The 20,833-nt window shown below is 38.9% G+C and overlaps 4 protein-coding genes across 4 annotated transcripts in view; 3 read left to right on the top strand and 1 right to left on the bottom strand.

The window, feature by feature from the left end:
• LOC131437723 (mucin-2) overlaps positions 1-5,784 on the top strand; it is a 99,434-nt gene extending 93,650 nt beyond the window's left edge. Inside the window, exon 2 of the mRNA XM_058607251.1 lies at positions 468-5,784. Within this exon, the coding sequence (XP_058463234.1) occupies positions 490-4,653 (4,164 nt within the window). The 5' untranslated portion in view covers positions 468-489 and the 3' untranslated portion in view covers positions 4,654-5,784. The remainder of the gene's footprint in view (positions 1-467) is intronic.
• Positions 5,785-9,630: 3,846 nt separating this feature from the next.
• LOC131437716 (uncharacterized) lies at positions 9,631-10,955 on the top strand. The gene is made up of 3 exons (XM_058607240.1): positions 9,631-9,965; positions 10,029-10,399; positions 10,461-10,955. Exons 1-3 carry the CDS (start codon positions 9,863-9,865, stop codon positions 10,833-10,835), a joined length of 849 nt encoding a protein of 282 aa, XP_058463223.1. The 5' UTR covers positions 9,631-9,862; the 3' UTR covers positions 10,836-10,955.
• LOC131437707 (pre-mRNA-splicing factor 18) lies at positions 10,938-12,438 on the bottom strand. The gene is made up of 2 exons (XM_058607230.1): positions 12,246-12,438; positions 10,938-12,186 (listed from the first exon to the last, which is right to left on the bottom strand). Exons 1-2 carry the CDS (start codon positions 12,306-12,308, stop codon positions 11,203-11,205), a joined length of 1,047 nt encoding a protein of 348 aa, XP_058463213.1. The 5' UTR covers positions 12,309-12,438; the 3' UTR covers positions 10,938-11,202.
• A 4,292-nt stretch (positions 12,439-16,730) lies between these two features.
• On the top strand, positions 16,731-17,807 carry LOC131437704 (coiled-coil domain-containing protein 124-B). Its single transcript, XM_058607216.1, has 2 exons — positions 16,731-17,209; positions 17,263-17,807. Exons 1-2 carry the CDS (start codon positions 17,054-17,056, stop codon positions 17,734-17,736), a joined length of 630 nt encoding a protein of 209 aa, XP_058463199.1. The 5' UTR covers positions 16,731-17,053; the 3' UTR covers positions 17,737-17,807.
• Positions 17,808-20,833: the final 3,026 nt, after the last annotated feature.

Below are 20,833 nucleotides of genomic sequence, written 5' to 3'. Positions count from 1 at the left end.
GAGGTACCCGCAAGCATGCTAACCAGCAATAAAATCTTTCTACTAAAGTGCCATCTGCTGTCACGGTGCTACGGATTGGAAGGCAAGATGCATTCACATGAAGATTTGCATGATCACGAGACAATTAAACGAAGGCTGGGCTTTTCCAAAGTGGAAAATAGCTTCAACAAAACTGTTTCCACTCTGTTTGGTTATTGGAAATTTGCGTGCGGCTTCCTTTCTGTGTACCGATCGATGCCTGTTTGGTGTCGATGAAGTGATCGCGGCTTAGTTACACGAGGGGATACTCAACTCAATTGATTAGTGAACAATCTGCTTACTTGTTCATAACGGTTCGATATAGGAAGAGGAAATGCCGATGTTCGAATTTACTTTCATCATAAAGTGTAAATTTATTTACGTAATTCGTCTCACAACGTGTTTGAAGATGTCGCTTATGGTTATTTTTTTGGTTTGTCTCTTTGCAGGATAAGTTCCGCACTTCACACAATGGGAAAAAGAAATCGGCATCTGCCGATAGGAGTAGCCTTATGTTTGGTGATGTACGTTGGAGTAGGAGTGATGGCGGAATTCAACTTCGACGATGACCTAGAGGATCTGATCGCCGAGGAATCCAACGTGGACGAAGAAGTCTTCGGAGAATCCGTCCTCCCTTCTGATGTGTTCAACGGTGGTAAACCGTTTTATGTGGAACGGGATCCGTCAACCGGCGCGATCGATTTCAAACACAAAAAGACCACTAATCAAATCTCTGATCTGGAAGAAAAGGGATTATTTGACAACAAGGACAGTCATGTGAGCGACACAAAAGATGTAGTGCTCAGTCAATCCACTCCGAACTTTCACGATTTTCTGAATCTGCCTGTGAAATATTCACCATCGAATTTCGTTTACCCCCTGATTTCCAGCTCTTACTCAAATCTGAAGTATCAGGGTAGTAACAAGATTTTCAACCATAAGAATTTTACATCTCCTCCGTCGACCACCACATCAGCACCGAAATTCCAATTCACTCGACCACAATACACGACTACAGGACGACTGAACGTTTCTCATCCGCAAACAAGTTCGACCGTAAGCAATGTCACCCAATCATCCACGCGTTACACTTACCCAACCACATCAGGACGGCCCATTACGACAACAACCACCACGACAACTACAGCAAATCCCACAACTACCAGTACCACAAGGCAACTTTTCACTCGCTATCCCTACAAGAGTACAATCAAGAACAAATATCTCGAAACGACCGAAAACCGCAAAAAGTTCTTCCTACCGTCCACGTTATCCTTACCGTCGACCACGACTACTCAGAAGCCCCAATCAACGGCACCGATCCGATCGTCGACCTACTATTCACCCTCCATACGACCCTGGACAAATCCTTCGTCCGCTTACCCGACCACAACACCCGTGCCCTCCACCGAATCCCGTCCATCAAATCCAATCCGCTTCGTAGAGGATCGGCGACCTGCACCCGAAGACGACACGACTCCGAAAATCAAATTTACCATTCCAGCGTTGAAGTACGAAGGTAATCGCCCTGCACCATTCCGTCCGCTTCCTCCCAGTCACGTCCAACAGTTGAATAGGCAAAACGATTCCACCAACAAGATCGACCTACCGAAGAACCCGGCTGTAATGTCATTGTCGGATATTTTCAACTCTCTCGGCTTGGATGATAAGCAAGCTGCCGCGGAGGAACAGGAGAATGCAATTGTCTTCGAAACGACCGTAGCTCAAACTACAGAACGTACGACACCGCCAGCAATTGTACTGATACCGGACAATCAACGACAACAGAACTCAGCTCAGCAGGGACCGACTATTGAGCAATCGATCGATTTGTCAGATCAATATGTTAAGTACGAAGTAGAACAGCAGAACGAGCGTCAACCTCAACAGACGGTGGATGAACAATACGTACATTACGAAATTAATCAACCGAATGGACACCGCCCGCAAGGACCATCACAAGATACTGATCTCGGGAATCAATATGTCAAATATGAAGTGCAACAACCGCAAATGAATGTCGTAAAGTTTGGCACTGTTCCCAGTATGAACAGTATGGTAATTAGCCCTAACCAACATTCGGCTACTTTCGTCTTGGGTTCACAACAATCGGTCGGTAGTTCCAGCGAAGGACACTTCATCGGATCGGTATCACAAGAACCTTCTTCGGCTGCCTTAAGCGGACATCCAGCCGGCTACCAAATGGGTCAGGTTCTGGATGAACCCAACCAAACTTCTAACGTTCAGGTTGGAGCATCGGTAAATGTGCAGGTAAAGCCACAGGATATCATAAAAACTACCAGCGTTAGATTCCCGAGCGAAAGCGATGACAAGTACGATAATGCTCCCATCATAAGTGGAACTCATAAAAGTGAGGTGCTGCCTCCCAACGGTCACTCTGCTCCTGTGGCTATGGGTTCGAATCAAGTTGTTGTGTTTCCCAAGAACGAAAAAATTGACAGTACCCTTCACGAGGTGTCCAACAGAATTGTTTTCGATACACCAAACAATGATGAATTGAACAAAAACGAACTTCCCTCGTATTCACCTTCACTTCCCGAACAGTTAACTCCACCATCCAGTGGAGAAAATGGCCAGCTTAGCAGTAAGCGTCCTCGGCCACCAATTCCAGCCCAAGGACCACCGTTCATCTACAAAGAAATCCAACGTCGACCGTACCCGGGAGATCGCACACGCCCTCCACTTCAACTTCCAAACATTTTGCCTCAATTCCGTCCAAACGCAAAAATATCACACGGTCATCCTCACTTCCACAAAGAATCCGGTACCTATCGGGTGCCTCCTGGGCAACCAGGAAAGACCCTTCCGCCCAACATGCCTCATTTGAGGAAACCATACTCGGACCTACCACCTGCTCAATCGTTGGCCTCAACGATGCCAATTCGACGTGCACCGGTACCCACTCGGTTTATGTCCCGAATAAATACCGGTCGACCACAGAACATGCCCCCGATGGCACCGTACATAGAAGGTTCAAATGAAAACCGCCGATACTACCGCTTACCTCCTCCTCTGTTGAAGGAACGCATATTTCACATTACACCGCCAAATATGAAACCTCCACCACCGCCTCCAGTACTAGCAGTAGCGCAACCAGGCGGCACGGTGGCTTCTCGTTTGGCTGACAGTTATGCGCCTTCGACACCCGAGAATCTGACACCAAACTCCCAATCGAAAAATACAGAAACCAACGAATTCCTTCACGATCCACCAACCATTTTAAAAAATGCCATCAAAGAAGACAAACCTCAACGGCCAAAGCTAGAACCCGTTGTGACGTTACAAATGCTGCAATCTAAAAAGCAAGCCATCGAATCACAGAAACATAATTTACCGACGGGTCAAAAGGTAGACTTATCTGTAGAAGCACATCCACCGGTCGGCCCCGCTCAAACAGCCTTCAGTAGTGATGGCAAGCAGCCAGTTTATGTTGTATATCCAGTCAAAAGTACACCGATGAAAATGGACAGCATCCAAGCCGGAAGCAGTGTGGAATCCGTGGTAGTCGGACAAAGAGGTGAACCAGTTTCCCATGCTTCATCGAAAATCAGCCCTGGAACGGAGTACCAGAACACACCATTCTCAATAGCATCCCATTTCGAGCAGGAACCGATTTTGATGGCCAAGGAAAAGAAACATCACCAGAAACTACACTTCCCGTACAGTTTGGAAACACCAGATCCCGTGGCTTTGGCTGAAATGGAAAACGAATCTAAGCACCGACTAACGGAGCCTCCGGTTGACAAGAAGCAGGATACGATTTACAACATCGGTGAAGAACCGATTAGCAGGGAACAATCGGAGGAAGCTCTTATATCAAGCAAACTACAGCGAGCAACCGAAAGCACACCCATTGCCATCGCTTACACGCCAACCGAGCCAACTCTGAAATACAAGTACAACTTGAAGAACTCACCCTACTACTCTCCGTACGGAGAAACCCAAACCGAGGTATCCTATCTCAAAATGGACGAGTTTGACGAATTCGGTAATCCAGCGCATCGCTACGAGCAGAGTTTCCAGGCTCCGTTCCAAGCTAGCATCAGTTTAGATCCAGTCAAGGTGACAAATCCGTATGAAGGCTGGGCCGTGGTTACATCCTCACCTCAGGCGCTAGTTCAGGAGCAAAACAAAATTGATCGCTCGGATGACCATCGGTTTGACGAGCATGAATCAACAAGTAAGAAACCGCAAGAAAACGGTGCTTTCCAACCGGAATTTCAAGGAGGCTTCCGTCCAATCTACGGTGAAGATGTAAAACTGAGTGATGTTGAAAATCCTGATCCACAATCCAGGAACCCATTCGTGGTCCCCGATTCCGAGGAAGCTAAGCCAGTTGATAACCAGCGGCTTGGTGAGGAACATGACAAAAAACCACTCTTCGACAGTTTGGAAGCACTGTTCGATGACCTAACCAAGGACTACGACGACAACACGGAAACCACTGGCATGGATGATGATGAGGATGTGGAAGAGAGTACAGCCAAAGATACCAACGAGCTTGAAGGAAGAAGTAACGACAAAACTGTAGTCTCCGAAAAACCTGTTGAGCAAAAAGAACATGCCGAAACCAGTGCGAATAGTGTCCAGAAAGAAGAAGCATCGAAACAGTAACCAGAGGGTTTTGACGAATTTGTTTTGAAATAGAACCGTTTGACACTAGTTTGTGTTGGAACAAACACTTGTCAATTTGGCAGCTGATGGCAAATGGGCTATCAGCAAATCGGAAGTGAATTGCATTTTGAGGTTATGTTGATTAAATCTCACATAGTAAAGCTAGATTTTACTAAAGAAATTTGCAGTATCTTGAGTATCTAATGTTAAGTTCATTTTCTCGGGCACGATTAAGCTTCCACAAGCCCCTCCTCTTATTCAGCTCTGAATTCATCCATTCAGCAGTCCATTATAATTAAACTAGCCAACATAACACAAAACGTGCAAATTATTTGTCTTGAAAACATACAAGAAGCTAGTCAGCTAAGCTTAATATTAGATACTTGATAAACCAATTACCTAATTAATGGAGCATCAACAAACAAAACAAAAGAAATCCAGACAGAGAACCAACCCTTTTCTCCTTAAAACTTGTATAGTTGTTATTATTCGCTAAATTATGTGTAATTTTAGACTGATAATGGTATGTAATAAAGAGAAAACAGAGAAACGAAGCTATTGGACAACAATAGGATTAGATTAGGAGTCTGTTGTTGGCTGAAATCTTGGTAGCTAAGGCGAATGCGTGGCATTAACAGGCAGTAAAAATCGAACCTGATCAATCAATGGTGATCGGCGCACAACATCGACTCTATGACTACAAGAAAGAAGATAAAGTTTTAACTCAGAAAGCATGGAACCCGCGAATATAATTCGGGAAACTTTTCACGCTCTCTTCTTTCTGCGAACGCACAGTTTTTGGTGTTCTTTGCTCACAGTGCACACCTCTTATAATTCATCAGCACCGAGGGCTTATGTATAGATAAACTTAGTACATCAATCAATCAGAAATTGACGATTATAGACAATTACTTGAAAGACTTGGAATGTAACCTTAATTTTCTTGACGTTATTTATTTATTTATTTATAACTTTTTGTTTGTATTTAGAACTACTGCCCCGTTGAATTTGTTTCTAGGAAATTCTAAATCCATCAAATAAAATACCTCAAACACAATATTTGACGAAAACCATGCTGTCAAACACGAAATGTAGATTTTAAATATTTGTAACAATAAACGGTAAATACGGCTTATGTAGATTTATTTCTCGTAGAAAATATCACTAGTTCCATTATTACTGTTTCATTTTTGTTCTTACTTTCTGAGTTTCTTTGGAAATAGTATTGCTAATTGACACACTTTCAACTCAAACTACACATTTTAACAGCACGATAGTAACAATTGCTGGCCACCGCCATCTTCATTGTTAACAGGGAAGAATAAAGGATAAGAAGGAGGTAAAATGTTGCTTTATCAAATTTCCGGAAGGACGACACCTCGTCATTTTTGGGTATGAGTATGAGGGCTAGGATTCGCTCTAAGCTACCCTCTCAGCAGGCCGTTTTCTTCCTGGTGGAACAACAACTTGACCAAATTGGTACTGCATAAAGCATGGCTGGTCTGAAAATTTGTTAATAAATTAACAATTTGTTTTTTTAGACAGAGCTTACAATTTCTGAGCATATAAACATTTAATATATTTATTACACTTTGCCTGGATTCCTTCAATGTGATCCTTGAAAGTGAGTTTTTTGTCATACGTTAAACCTAAGTATTTAGCTTGATCAGACCACATCAATTCCAAACCATTCAATTTGAGAATGTGATTATTGTTTGGTTTAAGGAAAGAAGCTCTTGGCTTATGAGGAAAGATAATTAATTGCGTTTTTGCTGCATTTGGTTTAATTTTCCATTTTGACAGATAATCACTGAAAATATTTAAACTTCTTTGTAGGCGACTGCAGATCACTCGTAGATTTCTACCTGCGGCTAACAGACTTGTGTCGTCACAGAATAGCGATTTCTGACAACCAACGGGTAGATTTGGAAGATCAGAAGTGAAAATATTATGCAAGATTGGAGCTACGCTCGAACCCTGCGGAACACCGGCTCGTACGGGTAGCAATTCAGATTTACAATTCTGATAGCTAACCTGAAGAGTACGATCAGTTAAATAATTTTAAATCATTTTGATCAAATAAATAGGAAACTGGAAATCAGACATTTTTGCTAGTAAACCTCATTTATATGAGACATCATTCTCAACAAGATATTTTTTTTTTAAAGTTTACTGATAGAAGAAAGTAAGCTAATTGGTCATTAACTTGATGTTTCTGCTGGGTTTTTATCAGGTTTGCGGATAGGAATTAATTTAGCGTTTTTCCATCTTTTTGGGAAGTAAGCTAATGAAAAACACTTGTTGAAAATTTTAATCAGGATTCTCAAGGCAACATCGGGAAGATTTTTAATAAGAATATTAAAAATTCCATCATTACCAGGAGCCTTCATGTTTTTAAGTTTCCTAATAATTGATTTAATTTCATTAAAATTCGTCTCAATAATGTCATCTTGTGATAACACTTGGGTTGAAATATGATCATATTTCAGTGAGACTTCATTTTCAATAGGACTCACAACGTTCAAATTAAAATTGTGGACACTCTCGAGCTGCTGAGCAAGTTTTTGAGCTTTTTCGCCATTTGTAAGAAGTATTTGATTTCCTTCCTTGAGAGCAGGAATTGGTTTCTGAGGTTTCTTAAGAACCTTAGAAAGTTTCCAGAAAGGTTTAGAATATGGTTTAATTTGTTCAACTTCATTAGCGAAATTTTCATTTCGCAAAAGAGTAAATCTATGTTTAATTTCTTTTTGTAAAACCTTAACTATGTTTTTCATAGCAGGATCACGAGAACGTTGATATTGACGTCGACGAACATTCAGCAGTTGAAGATTGTCATCGATGATAGGAGAATTTAATTTAGTTTGAGCTTTAAAAACTGAAAGATTTCTAGCTTCGATAATGTAATGATTCAAATTATCAATTGCTGTGTCGATGTCCGCAGAATTTTCTAAAATAGTTTCATGATCCACATGATTTTCAATGTGAGATCTGTAATCCAACTAATTTGCTCTATGATAGTTGAATATAGAACTGATTGAATTAATTATAGCTTCGTTGGAAAGTCTGAATGTTACAGGAAGATGATCTGAGTCAAAGTCAGCATGTGTAATCGGTTCACTACAAATGTGACTTTGATCTGTTAGAACCAGATCAATTGTAGACGGGTTTTTCACGGAAGAGAAACAAGTCGGATTACTGGGATGAAGAACTGTGAAGTAACCAGCTGAGTTTATGCAAATCTTATTTCAAGTATGATACCGTCTTCTAAATTTTACTAAAAACTAAGAGTTTGTTAGTTAGTTTGTGGCTGAAGTCGGTTTGTATACTTCGATTATACCGGTTCCCAAGTTCCGAAAGTACCTGCAATAGTGGATATGTCTTCCCCCTTCAACTCAAAATCAAAGAAAATTATTCTGCAGAATACCACAGTATTACATATGAAAACATCAGTGATACGAGAAAGGCATCATTACACCACTAGGTGGATTAAAACAGGTTTATAAGTATAGATTCACAATTCTCGGTTGATTTTACATTAGGGCGTATAAGAAAGTGACAGTTTCTCTTCAATCACTCTCTCATTCGATTTTTGTGATGTGATTAAAAAAAATTTCTTTGATTTCACTACTCTGTTTGAAAGTCGAAAGTTTCGGGTATCATTTTATGTAAAGAATTGAGTGATAAACGTGGATACCGCTTGGTAATTAATGGAAGAGAAAGTAAACAAAGAGAAACTGTCACTTGCTTATACGCCCTAATGAAAAATCAACCGCGAATTATTGCTAATTATTTATGCCTGGCAGCATGCTGGTGCCAGTGTACTGCCCTCTTAGGAAAAAACGCAGAAGCATCCTTCAGATCACAGTTACATGACTTCCTAGCAGGAGGCTAGGACAGGACCTGACAATTGTTAATCCACTTTTAGGACAAATTTCGGACCAGCTCGTGATTGGTTGAAATTGACATAAGCAAGTACAAGTTGTTGAAATCAATATTACTGCAGGGTGGTAGAAAAAGTGTTGTCAGTATCGTCGGTAACAATGTAGCTTGATATTGGATAATTTATTTTTCGGGCCATCTTTTCAAAATTATTAATTTCAATAGGATTTAAGTTCAATTTGTTTTTATGTCCTGTCAATGCGGAAAGTATACGAGTACATTTAACAATCACTGGATGATACAAAGAGAAAGCCTGAAATCACGAAGTGTGATATGGACGAGAATATTGATTATGTTGGTTGAGAATAGCACCGAATCTTGGATACTTCTGTATGTTATTATTTTTCTCAAATAGAATATGTTGAATACTTTAGTTAATAAAGCTGCAAAAATTAATTACCCAAAATTGAGTGTTTTAGAAAAATTTTATTAAGCTGTTTCAACTAAACGTTTTCTTCAAAACAAACATCTGATCAAAATGAATCCAGAGCTATATTTTTCACCGATATAACATTTGTCTAAGTGTTTTCAAATGACAAATAATTGCATGTGATAAGGGGAGAAAGTTTTGAGAATGAATAATTATCTCTACTGGCAACAGTGATCCCGAGGCATTTATTATTTACAGCAGGGAGCAACCGGAATAAGAAGAGAAATATTTTTCTGGAAAAAGAAGCCAGTTGTCTGGTCCTGTCCTAGGCAGGAGGCTGGTCGAGAGCGTGGGGGCTATATTTTTTTTTAATTTCAAGGGCCTTACACGATCATTAAAAGCGTCCTTACTAAAATGTAATGTCATAACGAACGTGTAAGGGCAGTAATGATGAACAAATATGTAACAAATTTGGAATGTCATTACTTAGTAATAATTGAAAATGACATAAATAATTCTCGTGTAAGGGCCGCCATAGAAGCTGTGAAAACCGACGGCAGTAAAATAAACGGATTGAGTCTTTTGGTTCAGTGTTTGCAAGTAGTTCATTGCAAATACGTAGGGTGGCGCAGGTATGGCCAAAAAGATATGCCATATGTGATTCATTCGGACAGAGCGTTGACAACTGATTATCTTATTAATCTAATGTAGTTGTTAAATGTAAATAATCTTTCATCCGTTTGGATTACACAACGTCAGCTGTGAATCTACTAATATCTACTGTTTGACGACGTGATCACGCGTGCCTGTGTGTCTGAATACGTCGTTTACCTTAAATTCTCTCAGATAAAAATTTGTGCGAGTCTCGTGCTACATTATCTTGTTGATATATACGGAATAATGAGTAATCCGGTTGACGTACACGATCTGTCCAAACTGACCGTAGGGTTCGTTGGGGGTGGAAACATGGCTTATGCCATTGCGGCTGGTTTGATTTCAAAAGGTTTGTATATATTTTGCATAACGCTACTCTTGAATAACATTTCATTTTCATCCTACTAAACAGGTGTTCTTAAGCCCGGTCAAATTATTGTCTCTGCAAAATCTCTTGCAAATATGCAAACACGTTGGAAACCTCTGAACGTGACCAGGTGTACGATTAAAAGTGTTGAAGTTTTGACTCAAGCAGATATTATTTTCCTTTGCGTGAAACCTCATGTCTTGTCAGAATGTGCAACACAAATAGTCAACGATGCAAAGGGAATCGATTGCGCGCATAAGATATTAGTATCTATCTTAGCCGGAGTTACCTTGAAAAGATTGAACGATGTTTTCGGCAGCTTGGGGATACCGATTGTTCGAACGATGCCAAATACTCCGATGCAGGTAGCAGAGGGTTGTACTGTGTTTTGCGCAAAGTTTGGTGCATCACAACAGGTAAGGCATATATTATATGGTGGATGTCTTTTCTAACGAATTTAACACATTTCAAGAATAGTACGAAAATGTCAAATTCATATTGAATCAGTTGGGAATTGCGTTCGAAGTTAAGGAAGAGCAAATTAACGGAATAACGGGTTTGACTGGATGCGGTCCTGCCTACGTGTATGAAATTATCGAAGCTCTAGCCGATGGTGCCGTAAAGCAGGGCGTTTCCAGGGATATGGCACTGAAAATGGCTGCTCAAACGGTTATGGGAGCCGCCAAAACTGTGCTTGAAACCGGGAAGCATCCTGCTGTTCTCAAAGATGAAGTTTGTTCGCCTGGTGGAGCAACTATCTATGGAGTTCATGAGCTGGAGAAAGGAGCAATGCGCAGCACGTTGATTAACGCTGTCGAAAAAGCATCCGCCAGGGCGGCAGAATTACAATGATTCGACATTACAATTTGCATTTCTATGTTAGTCAGTTTTCGTGTTGAAAAATACGATGTTAGTCTCTCTTTGCTTTAATATGTTACCAATGAGAAAATTACATTGAAAGTTCTTCAAATAGAGATTGTTTTTATTTTGGTTGTAGTGGCCCTTCGAATTGACATTTGTTTATTGACCTCTGTTTAGCTTAGTTCATCGGACAAATAATTACTAATATAGACACGTTTGTCGGAATTATTGAAGTTTAAAAAAACTGTTTTGCTATAACCTTTTCAATAATTGAACAAATACAAATTTCGTTTCTTGAACATTTTTGCCAAGTAAATGATATAAATATAGATATTCGAAAATGCATCCTTTCTGCTTTTTAAACAGCATCCTTTTTACTGACATATTCCACACACCGGGATGGATCCGTCGGAAAGTATTCCTGCATCTTGGTCATTAGCCGTTTCAGTCCCTGAATGTACTTTCGCTGCGTCTCGTCGTTCATCACATGGGCAACGTTTTTGGAAAAAATCTTTTCTCGACCGGTACGCGCGTGGATACCAACCATAGTGACTCCAATCGGCCAGGGAGCATTACCAATGGCCATCGTCAGGTAAGCATCACTCGCATGAATGTAGTCCCGCCGAAGCAAACTTTTCGTAATATCGGTTAAGCTGTCCAGAATGTCATCGGTAATACTTTTATTGCGAAGCTTCCTCAACAGTGGCTTCAAATATAGCCGTGTTTGTTCGAATGTTGCCCGAGCAATTTTCCACTTTGTGGCAGTCCGTTCTGCGGTAGTCCCAGAGTTCAAATTGTCGTTCCACAATTTCAACATGAACTGAATTACGGTGGTGATGACGTGCATGTCATGTTCTTTGCCACTTCTACCTAGTCGGACCGCCATCTCCTGAATCGATTCGTAGGTTACCGAGTCGTCTATTGCGAAATCCTCATCCGAGTTTTTGCCTTTAGACGCTCCTCCCAACTGACCATTCAAAGTTAGTATTTCATTTAAAAATTCTTCATCTACTTGTTCCATTGCCTCTTGGAAATCATTCCGGAATCCACGATTTATTTCTGGCGCGGAGATCTCAAGCTGATGTAATCGGTGACAGGAATCCGCCTCGTTTTCTCCGAATAATAATATTGGTTCTCCTCGTTCTCTCAATTTACGAATAACTTCCGTTCGGGGCAAATTGCGGAAGTCGTACTTTGAATCTTTTGTTGGTGATTTTTCTCCATCATTTGAACTTGTTGCTGTTTCACCACTTCCACTTGCCTGCTGTCCGTATTTTTCCCGGTATTCGTTTTGCTCTTGTGTAATCAGATCTCCACGTTTAAAGAACTTTTTATTTTCACCCTAAAATTAGAATACATAAACAATAGTGTTGTAAAAGTATCGCACAGAAGATAACCTACAACTAGTTTTTTCTCTTCTAAAAGTTTTCGCTTGCGAGCGATTTCTGCCTTTAAAATATCCATTGTTTTTATTTGATCGCTAAAAAAAATTACTAAGCATTGAAAAATTATTGTGAAACTGTTTTGATAAAACTCATTCAAAAAACACGAATGAATTTATACCACAAAGAAAAAAATATGTTGGTATACAAGATCGATTAGCTCAAACCAAGGATGCCAGGTCATTTTTTCAAAAATCTTTGATCCATTCAAAAAACAATCTATGCAAATCTGTGCACGTTTCCCGTTACATCATAGCTGATCGAATACTCATTTTCTCTCAGCTTTCCCTAGCAAATTTAAGGCTAGTCTGTGATCGATTTCAGAAATCTGCGAAAATCTGTCATTTTTTAAATCTTTACAGAAAATTTAAAATCTTTGAAACACAGATTAATATGTGAACCTGGCATCTCTGGATCAAACGCCGTCAAAAATACAAGGTGAATTCCCCAATCCATTTTGTTTCCTACTTCAACCGAAAATTTACTTTCAAGCAACCAAAGCGCCTCTGGATGTCAGAGAACGTAATAAATTTATATATATATATATATATATATATATATATATATATATATATATATATATATATATATATATATATATATATATATATATATATATATATATATATATATATATATATATATATATATATATATATATATATATATATATATATATATATATATATATATATATATATATATATATATATATATATATATATATATATATATATATATATATATATATATATATATATATATATATATATATATATATATATATATATACCTTATGATCAAAAAAGAATCGGAATTTTCATTTTAAAATTCCCGCGCTTGTTCAATCGGTAAACTTGTATTCTCTCAACGTTGGCAACACTTTTATACACATTCTGTCAAATTTTGACGCATATCGTACGATTAGTTTTTGTTTGGCGTCTATACAAAGAAGTTGAAAAATTTTCGTGTAGCGATTTTTATAATGGATGAAAAGTTAGAACAACGTGCGTGCATCAAATTGTGTGTTGCAAATGGATTGAAGTGTTCCGAAACGTTGAAAATGTTAGGAAAGGTCTTTGGTGAATCGTGTCTAGGAAAAACACAGGCATACGAATGTTATAAACGCTTCAAAGACGGTCGTAGAAGCTTGGATCATAATGAGATCCCTGGCCGCCCAGCAGCATCTGTTAATGAAGAAAACATTGAATCGGCGAAGCAAATCGTGTTGCAAAATCGTTCTGTACCGATTAGAGAATTTGCTGTGTTGTTGGGCATCTCTTATGGATCAGCTGAACACATTTTAACTGATGTTTTGAGTATCATCAACCAAGCACCGTACTCTCCAGATATGGCCCCGTGTGACTTTTTCCTCTTCCCCAGACTTGCATTGCGGGGAACGCGTTTTGAGACCATAGAGACCATAAAAGAGAATTCGCTGCGTGAACTAAAGGCCATACCAAGCGTTGGCATGCATGTATTGCCGCAGGAGGAGAGTACTTTGAAGGCGGTAATAAAGAAATTTATTAAAATAGAAAATTTGGCGTTTTTTAATAAAATTCCGGTTTTTTTTTATCATAAGGTATATCCAACGTCGTGTTTCACAGCTAGAGGCGTACATGTGTGAGGATGACGATTGTAAGTTTATCTGTCAAAATACAAGGGAAAACAAATTTCCAATTTTAAGATTATTTATTACAACTTCATTTGTTCAAGCGCAAAGTTAATTTTAGTGTAAAAAAAAATATTTTCTACCTCTGTTATTGTTGCAGCACCCAAGATTCTGTATCAAACGATGAAAATTTTCAGTTTAAATTTCAGTATGTAGTATGGGAGAAAATGTTCAGTTTGTGTTCGCATCTTATCCGACACAGTCGACAATTGCTTACGGTCGAGACGATAGTAACAAAGACAATACAGCGCAGCGAACAATAGAGTATACGGAATGAGCAAATACGATTTACAAAAGCCTGAAACTTGGCCCATAAAACCAAATTCAATTTGTATTGATTTCAAACCCAGCAAAGTTTTATCAGCAGCAAGCGAAATTGAAATCTTACTTAAAGAACGAATGCATCTAGCCGTGAATGATGTAAATGAGATTCAGTTCAACAAGGCTTATAACTCTGTGTACATTATGTTTAAATGTGAAAGAGATGCAATTGCATTCGCTTCGGTTAACAACGAGGTGCACAGTGTTGAGTATGACAATGTTAAATACAAAATTCCTGTGTACGTGGTGGACGATGCCATAGAAGTACGTGTACATGATCTTCCCCCGCAGGCTATTGATCATTTCGTTCGAGAAAATATGTCGCAGCATGGAAAAATTCTTTCCATCGAAAGGGAAGTATGGCGGAATTTTTTCGCCGGTATTCGGTATGGCGTGCGGGTGTTGCGTATGCGACTTCATAAGGCGATTTTATTTTATGTAATTTGTGGTCAGAGCGGAAGGCACCCTTGTAAATCGCTGGTTACCTGTGAGAATTAGCTGATTACATGTCGGTTTTGTAAACAACCTGGTCACTACGACAAGCCCTGTCCTGAAACTGCAAAAAATACATCTTGAACCAAAGGTAACCGTTCAGCACGGGTATCTAGCGAGTCCAGTACTATTGGTTCATCAAAATATTGCAATAACCGAACAAGCTTCCCCAGCTAAAGCATCAACTGCAATCATCGGGAAACAACACAAACCCACTTCAACTGACATCGGTTCGGACAAAACTACGGGTGTTCAAGAGACGCACCAAAACAATGACTACGAAAACACTAAAAACAACAGCAACGACGACGACGTTAAAATGGAAGAAGATGCGACTCACGAGCCAATGACCCCTCAAGCTATGGTGGATAAGAAAGAGAGTAACTCTCCCCCGAGAAAAAGAGTTACAACAAGATCCAATAAAAAAATATGCGATATTATTATGTGAAACAGTGATTTATCTCCTTTTGATTTATTCCTCCTTCAAAATAACGTATTATCCAAAGGGAGAGTCGCTTAACACAAACTATATTGTGCCTCTAAAAAAACGTGTGATATACTGTGAGCAGACCCTGTCTGCTTAGAGCGAAATCAATCTTCAGTTCAGCAACGCCACCGCACGGCATCACATTCAACATATCATGTCAATTGTATGGGTGCGCAGTGCAGCTATTTTGACGCGCACGAATGTGACATTTCTCTCCCCTACTTCTATGTACGAGATTCGATGCGGACTCGCCTGAGGGCGCCATGTTCGCAAAAAAGGATGTTGCCAATGATTTGTTCGGGAAATGTGAGAGCTGGATATCTTATTAGTATGATGTCTTTGCTGTGAGCCTAATGTCGTTTTCGTTTTTAAATTGCACTACACCGGTGTAGCGAAAGCTGCACTGAAACCGTTCGTTTTTGCCAATTGCACTACACCAGTGCTACACTTTTTCTGCACCGATACCACTGGTGTAGCACTCATCAAAAGTTTGGTGTAGCTCTGTGCAATGGAATCGTTTACTGTAGTCAATGGTTACTGTTTATGTTTTCGTCAGTTTTGTTCGTTTATGCATGCCTCAGTGTAGCACTGCACCGGTGTAGTGCAAATTAAAAACGAAAACGCCATAAGTGTGCCACTATGTGCCTCATGAAACAGCTAATTGTCAAAACTGAGCCCTTTGTGTGCCACAACTGTGCAACTGTATGAAAACGAAAGTGCCAATTGTGGTAATGTGTGATTGGCACATTGTCTAAGCGTCCTCCCCTTGGTATTATCTTATAAAATCAAAAATGATTACACGAAATGAAAGAAAATTAATTTTAATATTTTTTCAAATGAACAGTTCTTGTTAGAGATCCTAAAATTCTACAATATAAATGAAATCTTATGAGTCCCTCATAAGAGCCCGTGTAAAATGCAATCGTCATCCTAAGAAATGTTCAAATAATGAAGCTTAGATGACACGTCAGGTAAAATTAGTTTTGTGCAAAGACATCATATTAACAAGATATCCAGATCACACATTTGCTTAACAAATCATTGGCAACATCCTTTTTTGCAAGCATGGCGCCCTCAGGCCAGTCCGCATCGAATCTCGTACATATAAGTAAGGGAGAGAAATGCCAAATTCGTGCTCATTAAAATAGCAGTACTGGGCACCCATACAATTGACATGATAGGTTGAATGTGATTCCGTGCGATGGCGTTGTTGAACTGAAGAATGATTTCGCTCCAAGCTGATAGGGTTAGTTTTGTGTTAGATTGCTGATACAACTACGAGTTCGGAGTTGAAGTACCCTTTTTTGCTCGTAGCGCTCCTAGCTGTCAAACTGGTTAGTTGAAAAAGTAGTGATAGGCCCTTTTCAGAATAATATAACACATTGAAGAATAATTTTTACGTAAACTCTTACAATGGGCCTAAAACTTGATGGGCTATTCTATTTGTTTGCTTCCTTTTCCGATTAATTCTGTGTTATTATACAAATGTTGGTTAAATATCTAGAACCTAGAGCAAATGAACCTTAATGGTTATTCTACACAAATAGTTAGGCAGTAAACTTGGAAATTAATGAGATAAAAGTGATGGTAAACAGAGAGGCGGTCACTGGCTTTTAGGCCCATTTGAAAAGTTTCTCGTTTCTTATAAGAAATATATAGCATAGAACTGTCATAACAATCCATATCATCTAGAAATTTTGCATCGATTTTGCTGACCAGAGATTATTTTAATTCATGTAAATTGATCAGTTCTAAATCTGTCAGTATCAGATTCATCCAGTTAAACCACTACAGAATGCCGAAAAAAATGGGTCTGAATACTAAGGCTGTGGAAGCTCGGGAGCGGAAAGCAGAAGCTAAAAAAGTAGAAAAGGAAAAAGCTGCTAAGGCCGCTGAGGATGCTCTATGGGTGGACGACGATAAACAACTGGCAAAGAAAAAAAGGCAGAAGGTAGTTGAAATTGATAATTGATGTTCGAAAGATCTAGCAAATCTAATTTTTAGGTAGATGAAGAACGCAAACGTGCTGAACAGCTACGGAAAAAAGCCGAAGCAAAAGCAATATTGGAAAAAGAAATGAGCTCGATTCAAACCGCTCCCAAAGTATCGGTTCAGAAAATTACTCGTTCTCAGATCGAAGCTGAGGTAGAGAAACGCAATCGTGCTATCGATTCTGTGAACAATCCTCCGAAACCAGTCGTTCCCAAAGTAATTCCAATTGAAGAGAACCTTAATCGCGTGATGGCAGACACCGAAGTAGCACAAACGATAGACCAAGCGCTTGCGGTGTTAAAAGTAAAGGATGGCGAAGATAGACATCCGGAAAAGCGAATGAAAGCGGCATACAAATCATACGAAGATGAACAACTACCGATCTTAAAACAGGAATATCCTTCTCTGAAGCTCTCTCAGCTTAAGCAAATCATATTCAAAAATTGGCAGAAAGCACCTCAGAATCCGTTGAATCAAGATGCATGAACACGTGAACATAGATAAAAGAATGTGTTTAACACATGTATATTCAGTCAGTAAAGATGTTGACTGCCGAAGTTCTAGTTTTAATAACTTTATGAGCATTTGCGTGCAAACTATATTCAACCTATCCGAAATCCTACTTTCTGGTAAATGCAGTGGCGTACCGAGGAAATTTAGCGCCAAGATTTGCCGTCCCCATCGTTGGTTTAGTTGAGCAAAATGCTCAACTCCATCTCCGGAAAGATGATTTGGATAAGAAAAAAATGTCCCAAGGATTGGTTTGCCGCCCCACCTAAAAACATTGCGCCCGGGGCGAGTGGTTATAATGACCAAATGTCATCATAGACTCATGGGATAATTTAGGAATTTATAACCACTTAGTCATCTCCTAAGACAAGACCTGACATCTGGGGGGGCTGCTTTTGTTCCAAAATGGACCAGTTTCTGATTGGCTGATTTTGATGTTACCACCTGCACATTGTGAAAGAAAAAACTTTTGCAGGGTACGCGAGCAATGATGCCAAGTATAAAGAAAATCAGAATTTTTTTTTTAAATGTATAATTTTAGCTCACCAATGAAAATGAAAATTTCCGGAGAATGTTTCACTCTCATTGGTAATAAATAGTGGCTGAACTGTGTAATTAAAATAGGCATCAAGCCGTTTTTCTTTTTAGTGAATTAAAGTGTAACCAAAAAAAAAAATGTTGAATTAGTGTAAACTCGAAAGTGTGTTTAGTTTTACGAGAATAATAAACTGTTGTGTTCCACACTGTGGTCGCATTAAGCATTTCTATCCAAACCTGACTTTTTCCGGTTTCCAAAAGATCCGGTAATACGTCAACAATGGCTTCGATTTTTCGTTCAACATGAGATATTTTGTGTTTTGTCATCAAAGCTCAATTAATTGTTTTTAAGCATTAATATATAATAAAGAAATGCATTCACCAAAACACGTTTTATGTTTATTTCAAATTAAAAACCTAAAGTTCAAAAATTGAAATGCAATATTTTTTTCCTAGCATAGTTATTAAAAAAATCTGTAAATATGGCTACACTGTAGCCGATACGTTGGTATTTATTCCACAGGGCGAAAATGACGAGAAGGATGATTCGGAAGGAAGAATAAGAAGCCAGTTGTCAGGTCTTGTCTTAGGTCATCTCCCCTTCTGACGATCATTTGAAATATAAGGGCCACTCGTCCACTATTATCCGAATAAAACATCATCGGACCCGCTATGAAAATAGATAAGTTGTCGCGTTGTCGTTATGAAAATAGATAAAAATGATTTCGCCTTCAAACGGATTGGTATTTTCAAGTATTCTACTAGGTGATAGATTGAAGTCAAATCGTAGAGTTTATGAAAGTCTACTAATCCCAATACTTGCAAATTATGGCAACTTTTGATCTATGTGCAAAAATAGAATTACTCAGTGAATGAGTAAATTTTATTCAAACATCGTTTCTAGTTGAAAAACTCAAATTTGAGTAACTAATGCCGTTTTGCTATTCTCATATAGAAAGGTTATGCAATCACTATGAAACCCGATTTTTGAACCGAGGCACGGATGGTCGAGTGGCATATACCATTCGACTCAGTTCGTCGAGCACGCAAAATGTCTGTATGTGTGTATTCACTTTTCTCGGAGATGGCTAGACCGATTTTCATAAAATTAAAGGTCTTGTAACCCCACACAAAGTTCCTTATTTTTTTCGAATCCGACTTTCGGTTCCGGAATTACAGGGTGATATGTGCAAAAATAATTTAAATACTGCACTTTTCTCAGAGACGGCTGAACCGATTCTCACAAACTTAGATTCAAATGAAAGCTATAATTGTCCCATAAAAAGTTCTCAAATTTTATTTTGATCGGACTTCCGGTTCCGGAATTAAAGAGTGATTAGTGAAAAAATCCCAATTTAAAACTACTTCCTCACTTTTCTCAGAGATGGCGTGATCGATTTTTACAATCTTGAATTCAAATGAAAGTTCTCATAGTCCCAAACAAAACACCCAAATTTCATCCGGATCTGACATCAGGTTCCGTAATTATAGGGTAAAATGTGTTAAAAATTTGATACCGTCACTTACACAGGCGAAACAAAACACGCAAAAAATATTCTAAATTGGTCTCAAAACTACACAAAATGGTAGCCATTATCAGTAGGCAACTAAACAAACCGATTTCGGCTATCCTGGTTCCCGGTCTCCAATTCCGGAAGTACCGGAAATAGTGGTCATATATTCCAAAATAGATCTCTCTCACTTTTCTCAGATTTCCACAAACTTAAATTCAAATGAAAGGTCTCACGGTATTCTTGTCTTCTTGTCTTCTTGTCTTCTTGTACATCTTGTCTTCTTGCCGTCTTGTCTTCTTGTCTTCTTGTCTTCTTGTCTTCTTGTCTTCTTGTCTTCTTGTCTTCTTGTCTTCTTGTCTTCTTGTCTTCTTGTCTTCTTGTCTTCTTGTCTTCTTGTCTTCTTGTCTTCTTGTCTTCTTGTCTTCTTGTCTTCTTGTCTTCTTGTCTTCTTGTCTTCTTGTCTTCTTGTCTTCTTGTCTTCTTGTCTTCTTGTCTTCTTGTCTTCTTGTCTTCTTGTCTTCTTGTCTTCTTGTCTTCTTGTCTTCTTGTCTTCTTGTCTTCTTGTCTTCTTGTCTTCTTGTCTTCTTGTCTTCTTGTCTTCTTGTCTTCTTGTCTTCTTGTCTTCTTGTCTTCTTGTCTTCTTGTCTTCTTGTCTTCTTGTCTTCTTGTCTTCTTGTCTTCTTGTCTTCTTGTCTTCTTGTCTTCTTGTCTTCTTGTCTTCTTGTCTTCTTGTCTTCTTGTCTTCTTGTCTTCTTGTCTTCTTGTCTTCTTGTCTTCTTGTCTTCTTGTCTTCTTGTCTTCTTGTCTTCTTGTCTTCTTGTTTTCTTGTCTTCTTGTCTTCTTGTCTTCTTGTCTTCTTGTCTTCTTGTCTTCTTGTCTTCTTGTACATCTTGTCTTCTTGTCTTCTTGTCTTCTTGTCTTCTTGTCTTCATGTCTTCTTGTCTTCTTGTCTTCTTGTCTTCTTGTCTTCTTGTCTTCTTGTCTTCTTGTCTTCTTGTCTTCTTGTCTTCTTGTCTTCTTGT

The sequence above is a fragment of the Malaya genurostris genome, chromosome 1 (genome assembly GCF_030247185.1).
Source record: "Malaya genurostris strain Urasoe2022 chromosome 1, Malgen_1.1, whole genome shotgun sequence".
Lineage (NCBI taxonomy): Eukaryota > Metazoa > Arthropoda > Insecta > Diptera > Culicidae > Malaya > Malaya genurostris.
This window is presented reverse-complemented; position numbering and strand designations above follow the sequence as displayed.

Excerpts from the sequence above, each read along its gene's own strand:
- LOC131437707 (XM_058607230.1), bottom strand. The coding sequence starts at position 12,308 with ATGGATATTTTAAAGGCAGAAATCGCTCGCAAGCGAAAACTTTTAGAA. Across the intron at positions 12,187-12,245 it reads TAGAAGAGAAAAAACTAGTT|GGTGAAAATAAAAAGTTCTT; the intron begins GTAGGTTATCTT and ends TTCTAATTTTAG.
- LOC131437704 (XM_058607216.1), top strand. The coding sequence starts at position 17,054 with ATGCCGAAAAAAATGGGTCTGAATACTAAGGCTGTGGAAGCTCGGGAG. Across the intron at positions 17,210-17,262 it reads CAAAGAAAAAAAGGCAGAAG|GTAGATGAAGAACGCAAACG; the intron begins GTAGTTGAAATT and ends TCTAATTTTTAG.
- LOC131437716 (XM_058607240.1), top strand. The coding sequence starts at position 9,863 with ATGAGTAATCCGGTTGACGTACACGATCTGTCCAAACTGACCGTAGGG. Across the intron at positions 9,966-10,028 it reads GGCTGGTTTGATTTCAAAAG|GTGTTCTTAAGCCCGGTCAA; the intron begins GTTTGTATATAT and ends CCTACTAAACAG. Across the intron at positions 10,400-10,460 it reads AGTTTGGTGCATCACAACAG|TACGAAAATGTCAAATTCAT; the intron begins GTAAGGCATATA and ends TTTCAAGAATAG.